General features: G+C 35.9%; 1 protein-coding gene across 2 annotated transcripts in view; it reads right to left on the reverse strand.

The window, feature by feature from the left end:
- The window catches only part of VPS50 (VPS50 subunit of EARP/GARPII complex), a 119,637-nt gene that overhangs the window by 7,947 nt on the left and 95,969 nt on the right, over positions 1 to 15,721 (reverse strand). For both annotated transcript variants that reach the window (XM_007982147.3, XM_007982145.3), the window contains exons 22-25: positions 11,454 to 11,534; positions 3,819 to 3,967; positions 2,622 to 2,718; positions 1,398 to 1,556 (exon numbers count right to left, since the gene is read on the reverse strand). In XM_007982147.3, the coding sequence (XP_007980338.1) occupies positions 1,398 to 1,556; positions 2,622 to 2,718; positions 3,819 to 3,967; positions 11,454 to 11,534 (486 nt within the window). The remainder of the gene's footprint in view (positions 1 to 1,397; positions 1,557 to 2,621; positions 2,719 to 3,818; positions 3,968 to 11,453; positions 11,535 to 15,721) is intronic.

Raw genomic sequence — 15,721 nt, forward strand, 5'->3', positions numbered from 1 at the left:
CTAAGACAGCATGTCATAAAAAATAGAACCACTTTTTCAAAAACAGAATTGTTAAAAAAAAAAAGGGGGGGGGTTTCATTATTTATAAATCACATTTGTCTTTTACATTCCAAATGAAAATTTGCAATTGAAATCTCCTGGGTGCTCTAGAAACCAAGTTATTGCTTTGATTATTTTTCAAGGTCAATAATCTCTGAATTCCAGAGTGGCAAATATAGAGCACCCTTGGTGTCACTCCCCGCTAAGATCTCTATGGAAACTCCTAGCAATTGCTTACTGATGTTGGCATGATTAGTCCCGGAGTCTGGAGACAGCCTCACGGTCTTCAACCAAGGCCTCTGAAGGGGACCATAAATTGCTGGGACTTGGTGACTGAAGAAACTCCATTACCATCTCCATTTTAAATCTATAGCTCTGTTCATTGGTTCTCAGATGTCCTAGGCTCTTATTTGTTGACTTGGTCTGAGCAGGTAAGAATGATTGCGTAAATGAGATTAAAGTAAGGAGGTTAAGAAGGGACATTTTTCTTTTCAGTTACAAAAATGAAAAAATTTTTTCTGAAAGTTACTTTCATTTTCTCAGATGCTCTTTCCACACCTTATTTCCTTACTTCCCGCAGGCCTCATCTCCAGTCTCACCTTATCAGGGTCCTTCTCCGAGCATAACAAATACATGGTCTTCCTCTTCCACCCACATCCTGTCATTCTTTGTCTCTCTTCAGATGATTTTGTTTTTTTTCACAGCATTATTCATCATCTGACATTATATCTCAATTTATATGTTTACTGCTATCTCTGCCCTGGCATGTAAATTCCTTGAGGGCACATAAGTTCCCGAATTCACAGCTATACTGCCAGCACTTCTATCAGTGTGTGGCACATGCCAGGTGATCTACAGGTATCTATTAATGCATAAGTGAAAAAAAAACAACCACAATTCTTTCCAGGAAACGTATACACACAGGTCACTGACTCCAAAGAGGTGTTTGTATGACACACTGCAAAAGTAGTGTGATTTTCTACTCGGAATAATCAGAGGCATGGTCTCTTGCTAATGAATATTATGCTAAACTACAGAAATAATTTCTAATTAAACTGAAATATCTTCTTGTCATTATAGTGATGGCTACTGAGATTACATAATATGAAAGTCAGCCACGACATACAACAATTCAAAATGGGAAACTAGTGAACAAAGCTAAAAAAGTCTATGATGTATTCTTAGATATAATAGAAGACAAATTCAGAAAATAAGCCTATTTCAATTCAGGGTCTTTAATACCACAATGCTAGAAATGTGGTAATAACTATAATCTTACTATTTTAGAGCAACTGCAATAAAGGAACACTTCTCTTAGTAGGTTGATCTTTAGCAAAGGTGTTTCTCAGAAAACTTGCCTTTAATAGTGCATCTACATATATGTTGTGCTGTGACATAATTTCTTTTACATCCCATTTCACATTAGCCATGAGGAGCAGCATCTGTTCATAGTCAAGGGCTTTACCAGCTACAATCCAGTAAATTGGTTTGCGTAGTTCACTGGCAGTTGAGACTGTCTGAAATAAATTTCACAGAAATGGAAACAATTATTTTCTAAAAGTATCATATTGATAAAGAATACTTGCCCCTGTTTCCAGTATATATCATATCTGAAAATAAAACACTATATATTTTGGAGATTTAAATTACAAAAATATTTTAAATATTTGAGTGAAGGCAAAGGCCTTACTCAAAACATAATTTTGAGACATTCAATAAACTTGAAGCCATTGACACTGCAACTGTAAAAGAACTAGAGCTCTTCATGGAGCCTAGCAATTACTTCTCAAATTTTTCTACTTCTCTCCATTTCCACTCACACTACATGATGTTGGGATTCCACCATCTCTCCCCTGCAATCCTGGATCAGCCTTCAAATTAGTTTTCCTGTCTCTAGGACTGCCGTCTACAGTTCTTTCTTCACAATGCCCCCAGAAAACTCTTTCTAAAACACAAATCCAGCCATGCCACTCATCTGTTTCAAACCCTCCAGGAGCTTCCACGCCCTCCAAATAAAGTCCAACTCCTGAAGCAGGGTGCTTTATATGCCAGTGGCTCCTGCTGATTGCCCCAGCCATCTTTCTCATTCCCAGACCTCCTCCCTACTCCAACAAGCTTTCCTCAGCTGTTCGCATGCACATGTTCTTTCTCACAGGTCTTCACATATGCCATTCCCTTTGTCTAGAATACATCCCTCATTCACCCTCTCTACCTTGCTGGTCCAGTTTAAACATTACTTCCTCTAGATAGCCTTTCTAGATGACCTTCTCCCACCCAGAGCCTCTCCTGTCCTCCACTCTGGGTTAAATACCCTCATGGCACTTTCCCCTTACCACAGTACTTATCATGCTTTATTTTAATAGTTTTAACTGGTGCTTTCTCTCTCACTAGTCTAAAAGTTACATGAGGTGCTCAATAGTATGTATTTAACACAGGAATTCATGAGTGAATAAATGAATACTCTATCTGGCTCTCCTGGGTTTTCAAGACTGACTTCTAGTTAAACAAATAAACAACCAAATCTAAATAATCTGTGTCCTATCTTGCTCACAGTTGAAATGACATATAAGACCATATCTGACCTGAGAATAGAACTGCTGAAGAAAGGGCTTTTTGACTGCAGGCATCACAGCATCCAGATGCGGCTGAAGGAACTCAAACTGTTCAGCCAAGAATACCCTAAAGGGAATAAATAACCCACTGCGTAAACAAATTGTGTAGGATTTAGAGCCTGTCATGTTTTCGTATAAGTATTTTTTTAACATTTCTGAGCAAAACTTTAACAATAAAAATTACTTTCCACTTTAGTGGACGACCCTGTACTACCACTTGACATGTTCATTTATAATCTACACAATAAATAATGCTGAGTTTATGACTGAATGGAAGTTTAAGAGAAAGAAAAGCAACTTCAAAGGAGCCAAGCAGCTTACGATGAGGTGTAGGGTCATGTGCTTCAAATGTATGTGAGCCCAGAGTAGCAGGTTGAAAACAGAACACAAGGGTATTTTTTAAAGGATTTCTTTTAAAGATCTCATTCAGTTACATACAACAGACTCTTGAAATCTCAGATTTAATATCTGACACTTTTAATATCTGACACTTTTCAGAAGTAACCCCAAAATTCCTAATAGGCAGCAAACTGTAACTTGGCTGAGTATCACAAATGAACGACAGGTGCCAGAGGCTGGGTACAGGAATGGGAGTCAGTGGGCTGGTGAAGGAGCCTGGACTACTGCCTGCAGATGCACTGCATCCAGGCACTGTCTTTTTCTGCTTTTTGTTATTAATGCAAAAATTCTTACATTATATTGGACTACATTTTATAGAAATGCAGAAGAAGTTATATGCGTTAATTGTATTAATAACTCTGGGGATTTATAAAGGTCAGGAAGCATTCTTATTGATGTCAAGGGTCAATTACACTTAGCACTAAATTGACAATGCAACTACAGCTTCTCCTAGGATCATGAGTCATCAATAGGAAAATATGAAGCGTAGTATAACGCTTCCTAAAGCTATACTTAAAGCATGGATCATGTTGTTAAAGACTGAAAATTAAAAGATTTTCTTCTTTCCATTTCTATAATTGAAAAACCAACCATGCAGTTTAAAAAATCAATTGGTAATCTGTGTTAGAATATACTTGTCAGAAACATATAAGTGATATTTAGAAGTGGTAGATATATGCAGCTAACTAGAAGTCCAATTAAACAATGCTTACTTTTATAAACTTTCTTAAATATTTAATGGCAATGCAACTGTTTTGAACAACTTACAAGGATTCTGTGGCTACCACTCTTTCTGCCAACCCATACAATGTATCCCCAGATGTCAAAACCACCAGGTGACTGAGGTGTGGACTTGGCACCTTTTCCTTTCTTTCTTCTGCTGCTGTGAGTGTGGCAGTAGGGTCAGCGGAAACTTCCTGAAAATACAATACATATACAACCTGGAATAACAAATCTAACAGTAATAAACCACGTGATTTTGACATAACTAGAATTAAAATTAAAATACTCTTGGGGCATACGTTAATTACATTTAGGTTCAGTTCTTTTTATCCTGCTTTCATGTTTTGTAACTACTGGAACCTTCTTTTTAATCCTAACTGACAATGAGCCTATATAATATCATCCAAATCTACAGGCTACCATCTGTGCATGACCTGAAGTCTGTCAACACAAGGACTCTTTATGAATTGACAGATGTTTCATAGCAACAATAGTGAGATGGCCCTCAAGAACTTGTAAATGAGAGAAATATGATCATTCCTTGAGAACCACACTGATAGAATCCAAAATTATGGTTTGATTAACCATCTCACACCCAAATTTTAATGAAGTTTGCCTTGGTATATAATCTCAAGGAGGCAGGACTAGAATGAAGTTATAAACTGGAACAGAGCCAAATGTATTGTATATATCTGGGGACAGACTACTGATAAGAAGGAAGATGGTCAATGTGAACAAAGGAAAGGGATACCCAAGAAGCACGATGTGCCAGGTCCGTCAGCACTGTCCAGGAGAGAACCACTGATTCGGGTATACTGCCATGTAGTCAATAGGAGTGATGCAGTCTAATTTGTGGTCAGGAAAACTCATCAGACTTCAAATTTCTCAGTTTTACTTTCATCTGATGATATACTCACTAGAAATCTTCTCATTACTAATTTACCTTTCTAGGTATTCTGATGCCAGGCAAGGAGTGCCTTGAATATGAGTTACGTACATTCTTCGACTTCATATAAACATATCCTACATTATAAACAAACAGGTTGGCAAAGGAAGAGTTTCAAAGATACACTTACTCAACTTCTCCTCAATACATAGCAAGGGACTCATTTTTTACTAAGCTCTTAGCAAATAGTTAAAAAAACAAAAACACACTTCAACTCACAGGCACACTGGCCATCTTTTTTTGCCAGGAGGGTGGGAATATCTTGAGGTCATGGGTAAAGATGCACAAGGCTGGCTACTTGGAGTAGCTGACAGAGTACCAGAAGACTGCCAGCTCAAGAGTTACCAATCACTCCAAATATTTCAATATTTAACTTAATATAAACTTACTTCGGTGAATAAGTTTCCCTTTGTATAGAGAACATGAAAGAAGGCTGTTTAGAATACTGACATCATCATAATAGTTATTTGAACAGTTGCTGCATTACACCTCAGAGAAAGAGACTTTTAATTATTGTTTTCTGGGGCACAAAGGAGTGAGGTTAAGGCAGTGAGACTGTAGGAATCTTAACGTTACTGATGACAGTATAATCCAGTCACTTCACTGTGAAAGTCATTAAGAACTTTTATAACCAAATATATTTCTAATAACAATGAGCTTGAATTACAAATGTTCATTATACTTTTAGTTTAAGTATAGAGTTTTGCAGTACTGACATGGCAACAAACTCCATTCATTACATTTTGAAAAAAAATTCCATAAGAGAAATTTACGAAAAGAAAAAAAATAGAATAAAAGCTATGTAAGTTAAGGAATAGCTCATAGTACAAAAGTGCAGCTATGTTTTTTAAAGTTAACCTGAATACAAGTTAACCCCTGCCCCCATTCAAAGTTTTAAGACGTTGATTGAACCACAGAATGACAGAGTTAGAAGAGATGCTAAACATTATATAATACAACCCCTGCAGTTTATGTACTACTTTCAGTGTGGAAAACACTCCATGGTTATCTCTATTGCGGAGTTTAAAGGTGAGAACATATGAGTAGGCAGATAGCAAAACTAAATGTTTAAATGCAAAATAGCTTTAAAAGAACCTCAAAGAAAATTTAGCACAAAATTGGATGTAAACACATCTAATAGTGTACAATATATAAAGCTAGATTACTTTTTAAAACAACTTTTAGTAACAAATCTGCAATTATTTTCCATATGAATAAATGAGACATCAAAATGCATACATATAATTTACTCCTATAAATTTAGCAAAATGCAAATAAAACTTATAAAACCTTTCAAGTCAGAAAATGGTTTAATTCTTTATCTTTTTTTTTTATTTCCTATCTTCTCCTAAAGACAGTGTCTCTTTTCAATCTCTAATTACTCAATTAGCATTTAAAAGTTAGTTTGGGAATAACTGTGCTTCCTCTAGGGAGAAGCAGGATCATGGATCCATGCAAGTTAATTAATGTCATATCTCCATCATTCATTTCCCTCTAAAAAGGAAATAACCCTACTCCAGCAGAAAAAAAAAAAAGGAGAAAAAATTTACAAAATTAAATACTGTTTGGCACCAATTAGTTGTCTATCCTATTTAATTCTGGTAGTTATTGATAAGAAACAAGTAAGGAACCTTAAAGTCATTCACGACTCCCCTTCTTCCTTACCTTCCACATCCAATCAATCACTAAAACATGTCTAAACAGATACCTCTCCTTTGTTCCTTCCCGATATTACTACTTAAACAGGTCACAGGTTCCTTAGCAGTCTTGACTGGACTATTCTAAAAGCCCATGAATAGAGAGCTCTGTCTCTAGCTTCTCCTATTTCTATGCCAGTTTCCATACAGTTAACTGACAGATTTTTCAACAATACTGATGTGAACTTTCTCAAATAGAGATGTGATCATAACACTCCCTGGTTTTAAAGCCTTAATCCATTCCTCCCAGGAAAAAGTCTAAACATGTTACCATGATATTACCTGTCTACAACTGACTCTAGCCTAAAACACTGTTTCCCAAATTATCTTCCCCCTACTAGAAAATAAACTCTACATGGGTAGGGAGTTTTGTTTGGCTTCCCCACCTTCCCCTACAATTGTATCCTTAATTCCTGGAACAGTGCTTGGCACCATATAGAGTGTTCAACAAACAGACACTAAATAAACATTTGTTGAATAAGGGTGGCTCACACTCCTATTTCCTTTAGGGATCTGCTTCAATGGTCCTTCCTAGAGGGATCTTCTCTAACTGCCCAAATAACATTACACCCTTTCTCTCTCTGTACTTCTCACCTAAGTTCTTCATTGCTCTCAACACAATCTGACGTTAAATTAGATCTTCATTTATTCCTTAACTACCTCCTCCACTCTGGGGGCCATCAGTCTACCACAAAGTACCTAGGCATGCAATATGTATTGTTGAATGAATTAGGAATAAAGATAGCTATCCAACTATCTTGTATCTCATCCTGCACCCTCATCACATAGCTCATTTTCTGTCTGCTTCCAATACCTCTTATAGTGCTCTCAATTTTCTTCTTAGTTCAGAGTTGTAAATAACTATTTCAGAACAAGTCAAAGAATGATGAGGAGATGTAAAACTCTGAAACACGAAAAATGAATAAAGGAACTGGGAGAAGAAAGGACTCACTTGGGCAAAATGGCTAGGCTACTCAAAGTGATCCAAAAGAAGTAGAAATAGAAATAACAGAAAATAGTTCAAGAGATAAGCATATTTGGTTACATTATAACAAAGCACATTCTATCAGGCAGACTTAAGGCAAGCAGGGCTGCTTTGGGTGGTTATTAGTTCCCAAAAAAACATCACTGAAGATGTTAAAGCAGAAGCTTATGGTTACTAGGTATGTATGAATGCTGTACAGGTTAAATGAGCACAGATAAGTTTCCTTCTATGAGTAAAATCTTGGAAGATTATACTCCAACAGTATAACAAAACTCCTAAGCATCAAACACTTCTGCTTTTAAAATATTGTAGAATTAAGCTAAATCTAATATTAATTTTCTGACAATATTGTATAATCTCAAACTCAAAATAGCTCAAGGATCTCCATGAATACCAAACACTTACAATAGCAGTTAATTTTAAATTTCATTCTTTCGGATTAGATATCATATACACAATATATTTATAAAACTAAAAGTTTCTTTGAATTTAGGTACTGACTAAGTCAATTAGGGATAGAACAGGGAGGGGGCTCTAGAAAATAATGGAAGGCAAGAAAAGGGTATATCTGTAGTCTGAGAGAATACAGTTATCTTTCATACGACAAGAGGAGCCAAAAGCATTTACCTAACTACCTCCTTAATGGCTCCAACACAAATGCGTTGAGTTCCCTTCTACTCAGGGAGCTCTTTCACAAAAGCATTCTTTAGAAGATCACTGGAATTGTTGCCCCCACTTCAAAAGGCTTTCATTAAAATACCTTCCTTTGTTCCCAGTTGTATGCCTGGCATTTGAGGCATAAAATTTATGATAATTATTTGCTTAAAGACTAAAGTTCTGTGTTTATATTTAGGAAAATACGCTTGAAGAGAGCAAGAGAGTCACGAAAATGTCAAGCTGACATAAATAAATGGTATGTGCTTACTGCACACTTAAATAAAAAGCTCCTAAACTGGCTTTTTCAGTTTACAGGAGTGCAATAAGTAAAGGCTATAACCCTTTAAAGACTGAAAAATGAAACTTTAACCACCTTTATTCTCACTGTGAGAGTCACATTTTTTAACTTTTCCTACCACCAATGTGCTACTACAAAGAGAATTCATATTTACGAATTTTTCTGGACAAATTTAAAATATTATTATTAAAAATTTAAAGTTGGCTAAAGGCCCGGGTGCAGTAGCTCACGCCTGTAATCCCAGCACTTTGGGAGGCCGAGGCAGGAGGATCACCTGAGGTCAGAAGTTCAAGACCAGCCCGGCCAGCATGGCAAACCCATCTCTACTAAAAATACACAAACTAGCCAGGCGTGGTGGTGACAGCCTGTAATTACAGCTACTTGGAAGGCTGAGGCCGGAGAATCGCTTGAACCCGGGAGGTGGAGGTTGCAGTGAGCCGAGATCTTGCCACTGCACTCCAGCCTGGGTGACAGAGTGAGGCTCCGTCTCATAAGTAAATAAATAATAAATGAATAAATAAGTTGGCTAAATGTCTTAAAGCAAACAATTTAGTTAGCATAATCAAATGGGTTACTAAAAATTCACCTTCCTGCTGTCACTATCACCTATACCAGCTTCTTTTCTTACTTTTCCTGTTAGACAACTTTTCTTAAACTTTCATTTGATGTGACAAACAAATTTTCTTAGTTTACACTGAATTTATATGATAAATTATTTCAGGCGGCATTTTTAAGACCATAATGATTCTATTTTGCCTTTTACAGCTTAAAGAGAAGTAAAACTTAGAGTATCTATATGGAGAAAATAAAATTACCAAAAAAGTATTCATTAAGATTTTAAGTGACATGCAAGAGAAATATAAGGAAAAATATTACTTCCATCTAGTTGGTTTCAGATTCATTAAGCTATAAATTATTTCAGTAGCCAAAGAATGTATTGAGTAGCAAGAAATCAATTAATGTATTCTGCCAATGTAAATGCAAATTAATGAAGTGAAGAAAATTAATACATACCAGCTTAAAAAATCCTGAGATTTGGAAGGCCAAGACGAGCGGATCACGAGGTCAGGAGATCGAGACTATCCTGGCTAACACGGTGAAACCCCGTCTCTACTAAAAAATACAAAAAACTAGCTGGGCGAGGTGGCGGGCGCCTGTAGTCCCAGCTACTCAGGAGGCTGAGGCAGGAGAATGGCATAAACCCGGGAGGCGGAGCTTGCAGTGAGCTGAGATCCGGCCACTGCACTCCAGCCTGGGCGACAGAGCGAGACTCCGTCTCAAAAAAAAAAAAAAATCCTGAGATCAAGCAAGTTCTAATAAATGACAAATATATTTTCTAAAATAACAAACCAATGTTTATCAGTATGAGTAATAATTCATTATACACTATGTGGCAAAATCTGAAGCAGAAATCCACATCTTAAGGGTCAAATCTAGAACTGGAGTTTGATGATCACAAGACAGTAGCTAGCAGGAATGACACAGAAATGCCAGGGTGAATGGCTCTAGCGGTAAAATCGGGCCCATCGATCTTGGGCCTTTCAGTCAGAAACAAGAAAAACTTTAGCTGTGGAATAAGATCTGGAGAATAAGATTTGATGCTCAAGGTTATACTTAAGTATCGAATAAGAAGAAACAAAATCGAAACACAGAAAACTGCAAGTGGGGCTGAGACCAGTGGATTTTACAAAACAAAGACTAAAAACAAAAAGGAAAAGAAAAAAGAGAAACGAAAAGGCTGGGTCAAATAAGGAGCCTTGACTCTGAAATTAAAGATCAAGGATTAAACAAATATCATAACCAAGGAAACAAGCCAAGTTATGCCAAGAAACAAGAAACTAAGGGACTGGAGTATATTCATCTACTCTATGAACATTTACTGAAGCAATGCTATGTGCCAAGGTAAGTGATATGACTATATTTTTAAAAATGTGTTGGATAAAAGGATCTCCAAATGTTAAGAGAGAAGGATACCAGTTATTTCTTCTGTCCAAACAGCGCTCACCTGAGGTATCAGCACATGCCTCACTCACTTTATTCACAGCTCTGCTCAAGATCCCCATCCTATCACTGCTTCAGTTTTGTCTTAGTATTCAATGAGTATCTGACACTATGTTATACATTTGTTTGTCTCTCTGCTCCAATAAAATACAAGTTCCAAGACAGGAAATATCTCTTCCGTGCACTGATGAATTCCCAGCTCTATAACAATGCCTGGCATATAACAATTGTTGTAATAAGTATTCCTTAAAAGAATAATCATGGCTTTATAAAAAGCTTCAATAACAGAAGTATGCACATAATGTAGAGCTTATGAAAAATGAGGAAAATGATTGCTTGTTCATGTTAGGTTGAAGGAATAAAGGAAAATTCAGAGAAGCCTGGGGTTAAAATAGATGTGGAGAAACGTCTAAACAACATAAACTTCAGGCTACAGTGACCAACCACGAGAAAGTTTTTCTCATTTTAAATGCTTATGTTAGCTGAAACACTACAGGAGGTCAACTCTGTGCTATCTAACCTGTCTTCTTAAAACATGCATTTCATCCTGTGATGATAGTCAAAAACCGGGCTCCCTACTACACAGCAACTAAACCCAAACTTTCTCCTTGAATTTCAGAGCCGTTTATAAAGTGTCCCAAACACTCTCTGCAACCTAACTTTGCAGCATATACCAGTGTCCCAATCGTAAGATCTGTCAAACTTCAGACTGCACCCACCTCAAGGCCCTTGCTCACCCTGTGTACCTTAATTTAAAGACTTTTCCCTTTCCCATTAATCCTATGCCTGGTCTTCGAAGTCTAGCACAAGTATCACTTCTTCCTTTAGTCCTCCTCTGATATTAGTTTTTCACATAAACCTTTCTCTTCTTTGAACTTGTGCTAGACATATGACCAATATCATATTCTTTTATGTATACTAGTTTCTCTCTGATCAGACTATTATAAGCAATCTGTTTTACTTCCTATATGCACTCATTTAATTCTGAGGACTCGCTACTCAATATACATATAGACACACATTTATACGAAATTGATTGAATAGCTAATTTGTACTTCATATAATCCAAAAGAATTTATTCCAATTCATTACTTACTAGATCAATAAGGCTTTCTTGTATTCTGTTTAGAGTTGTTCTTAGTCTACTACTACTAAGGCCGAGTCCTGTTGATTCCAACTGAAAAAGAAAAAGGCTTGTTACATCATTCTAGAGATCATCTTGTAAATGTTACATCTTCATATTAACCAAGGTATTTGATGAGTTTTCACTCAGATACTTAGCCTTCAGAGGGTTTCCAAATTGCATTTACAAATTCTAACACATCAAGCAAAGGAGTCAAATCTCAAGGGAACCAAAGAAACATTTATCTGTGTGCATTCACAGGACACACTAACATGTATCAATCTTAAGAATTATCAAGAGAGTTCTCCAGAATTTCTTTCTCAAGAGTCATTATTTTTAGTTGTAAAACTTGAGATTTTAGATAAAGATATTACACTCTGTTGTATGTAAGATATGCTGTGCTGTGTTCATGTAGCAGCATAACAACATAAAGTTATTTATATTTTTTGCTCATTTATTTTTCTTATACAAATTAGCGATAGCTTAAATCCTCATTAAAAAATCAATACAATTTTCTATTAGGCTTGGTAAACATTTCACAGTATAGATAGAAATCTATTCACTATAACAAAGCCAAAGCATTTATAAAAACCTTCACAAGAGCATAATTGAGAAGGATAAGAATAAGACATGAAAAGCCAGTTAGTCAGCTCCCTGTGTGATGATTCCATTGATGAAAATAAAGGTAATTTAGAGGTAATCACACATAGTTAAAGGCATTTGGGAAAATGTTACAATGTTCTCTATAAGCCAATAAATTTAAAACATTATTAAGAGTAAGCTATAAAATGTATGTCATTAACATAGTCAGAAATTATGTATGTATGACTATGTGACTACATACACACACGTAAGCATACATGAACATTTATTATTCCTCTTCCTCTCCCATTTGAGATACAAGAATGAGAAATTATTTACATGTGTCAGAGAGTCTTAAGTGAAAATAGTTGTGCCATAACACTGTGCAATAAAACATGAACTGATTTTATATGCTAATTTTATGATATTTAATACATTTTATTTTCTCTAGGTTTTATAAACTTCATTAATCCATTTTTCTTCTCTTTTCATTAAGGTATTATTTATATATAAATTACATTCAATCTTTTTAAGTATAGTTTGATGAATTTGGTAATTGCATACAATCTTGCAACCAGCACCATAAAAAGATAGAGTTCTCTCACCCTTAAAAATGTCCTCATACCCTTTGCCCTTTTCCCCTTCCCTCACCCTTAACCACTGACCTGCTTTCCCTCACTGTAGTTTTTGCCTTTTCTAAAATTTCATATAAATGGATTCACATAGTACATAATCTTCTGTGTTTGATGTGTTTTACTTAGAATGCTTTTGAGATTCATCTGTGTTGGGTCTGGTGGTATTTTGTAGTGTTTTATTGCTTCATTGTATTTAGTAGTATGGATACAGTACAATCTCTTGTTCAGTTTACTTATTCGGTCAACTAACGTTTGGGTTCCAGGTTTAGGCTATTTGAATAATGTCACTATGAACATTCATGTGTGTGTCCTTTTCTGGACACATATTATTTTCACTTCTCTTGGGTAAATAACTAGAAATGGACTTTCTAATTCATATACTAAATATGTTTTTAACAATGTGGTACTTCCACATTGTTTTCTAAAGTAGCTGTACTGTTTTCATTTCCACACACAATGTATGTGAATTCTAGTTGTTCCATGTCACGGACTAAATGTTTGTGTTTTCCCTCAAAATGCATGTTGATGCCCTAACCCCTAATGTGATAGCATTTGGAGATGGGGCTTTTGGGAGATAAAATCAGTTTTAGATTAGGTCATGAGGGTGGGTCCCTGGTATGATGGGATTCATGACATTTTAAGAGACATTAGAGAGTTTACTATCTCCTTCCACGTGATCAAAGGAAAGGTCATGTGAAGACACAGGCAGAAAGCAACCATCTGCTAGCCAGAAAGGGTGCCCCCACCAGAAAAAGAATTGGCCACCACCTTGATCTTGGACTTCCAACCTCCAGAACTCTGAGAAATAAATTTCCGTTCTTTAGCAGCCCAGTCTACACTATTTTGCTATGGAAGTTGGAGCAGACTAAAAGACTCCACAAACTTGCCAATTCTTAATACTGTCAGTGCTTTTTAACTAGCCATTCTAGTGGTTGCACAGATGTATTGCAATGTGCATTTAACATGCACTTCTCTGATGACAGTGATGTCAAACATCTTCTCGTGTGCTAATTAGCCATTCTCATATCTTCTTTTACAGTGCAGATACCTGATAAAATCTCTTCCCATTTTTTAAGTGGGTTGTTTTCTTATTGAGCTATAAGAGTTGTTTATACTTTGTGTGAACACGGCCTTTCTCCACATGATTTGCAAAATTTTCTCCTGGTCTGACTTGACTTTTCGTATTTCTGCCTCTTTAGCAAATGTTGTTAACCATGAGGAAGCTCATTTTATCAATATTTTCTTTTATGCTTCATGCTTTTTGTGTCTTTTCAAAGAAGCATATGCCTAACCCAAATGTCACAAAGATTTTCTCCTAGTTTTTTCTAGACGTTTCATAGTTTTGGAACTTCTTTAGGTCTTATAAACAATGTTTATTTATATTCTTGTGTATGGTATGAAGAAGGGGGATTGAGGCTTTTTTTTTCTTTTCATATTCACATCCAAGTGTACCTACACCGTTTGCTAAAAAAACTGTTTTCTCTAATGAACTGCCTTAGTGCTGTTTTCAAAAATCAATTGACCATGTAAGTGTGTCCATTTCTGTTGCACTGATCTACTGTTAGGCCAGTACTATACTTTATCAACTACTGTAGCTCTGGAGTAAGTCTTTGTGAAGTCAGGTATAAAAATCCTCTAACTCTGTTCTTCAAAAATGTTTTGGCCATTATGAATCTTTGGCTTTTTGTATCAATTTTAAAATAAACTTCTAAATTTCTTGGAAAAAAAAAAAAACCTTGTTATAGTTTTGATTGGGATTGTACTGAACCTATAGATTTGGGGAAGACTGCCACCTTTACAGCACTGAGTTTTCTAATATATGCACATAGTGTATCTCATTATTTATTTACATAGCCTTTAATTCCCTTTCTAAAGACTTAATATTTTCAGTGTACAAACCTATCAAGTTATCTATTAAATTTCTTTAAAAATTTTGATGTTACCGTAAGTAAAGCTTTTTAAAAATTTTTTTCATTTTCAAACTGGATTATTGATTTCTGTATACTGACTTTATATTCTAGCAGTTTGCTAAATTATTTATTAGTTCTAGAAGCTTATTTGTGGATTCCTTAGGGTTTGCCATGTCATCTGCAATTAAGGACAACTTAACTTCTTTTCCAATCCATATGCCTTATATTTCTTATCTTATGACAAAGGCTAGGATCTCCAGCATAATCGTTTGGGGATTTTTTTTGTTTGTTTGGTTGGTTTTTTTTCTGGAGACAGGGTCTCGCTCTGTTGCCAGGCTGGAGTGCAGTGGCGTGATCACAGCTCACTGCAACCTCGACCTTCAGGGCTCAAGTGATCCTCCTGCCTCAGCATCCTGAGTAACTGGGACTACACGTGCAAGCCATCACACTTGGCTAATTTTTGTATTTTTAGTAGAGACTGGGTTTCACCAAATTTTCCAGTCTGGTCTCGAACTTCTGGGCTCAAGCGATCCTCCCACCTCAGCCTCCCAAAGTGCTGGGATTACAAGTCTGAACCACCATGCCTAGCCTCTTTTTATATTTAAAGTACGTTTTTGTTTTTTAGTGTGGACTTTGTTTTTAATCCATTCTGACAATCTCCGCCATTTGAGAGTTTAGTCCATTATCATCTAATGCAATGATTAGTTGAGTTTGCACCTACTGTTATATTTTATCTCTATTTTCCCTCCTTGGTTCTTCCTTTCCTGCCTTTTGTAATTATATAAATAAATTTTTAGATTTCTACTTTAATATTCCTGTTAGCTAAAGAGTTAAAGTTATTTGTATTGTTTCATGGTTGTCCTATGGATTACAATATTCATCACTGCTTTACTAATATACAGAAATCTTGCAACCTTATACGTCCACACTCTCCCTACATACTTTATTATAGTTTTTAAATGTAATACATCTACATGTATTATGAACTCCAGGAAGACTATGCTATGATTGCACTGTTAAACAGCCCTGTGGTTTATAAAGAAAGTAAGTGGAAAAAGAAAAAATTCTCTGTGAATTTCCACAGGTAGATTGCATTACCAATGCTCTTCACTCT

This window comes from Chlorocebus sabaeus, chromosome 21, assembly GCF_047675955.1.
Source record: "Chlorocebus sabaeus isolate Y175 chromosome 21, mChlSab1.0.hap1, whole genome shotgun sequence".
Lineage (NCBI taxonomy): Eukaryota > Metazoa > Chordata > Mammalia > Primates > Cercopithecidae > Chlorocebus > Chlorocebus sabaeus.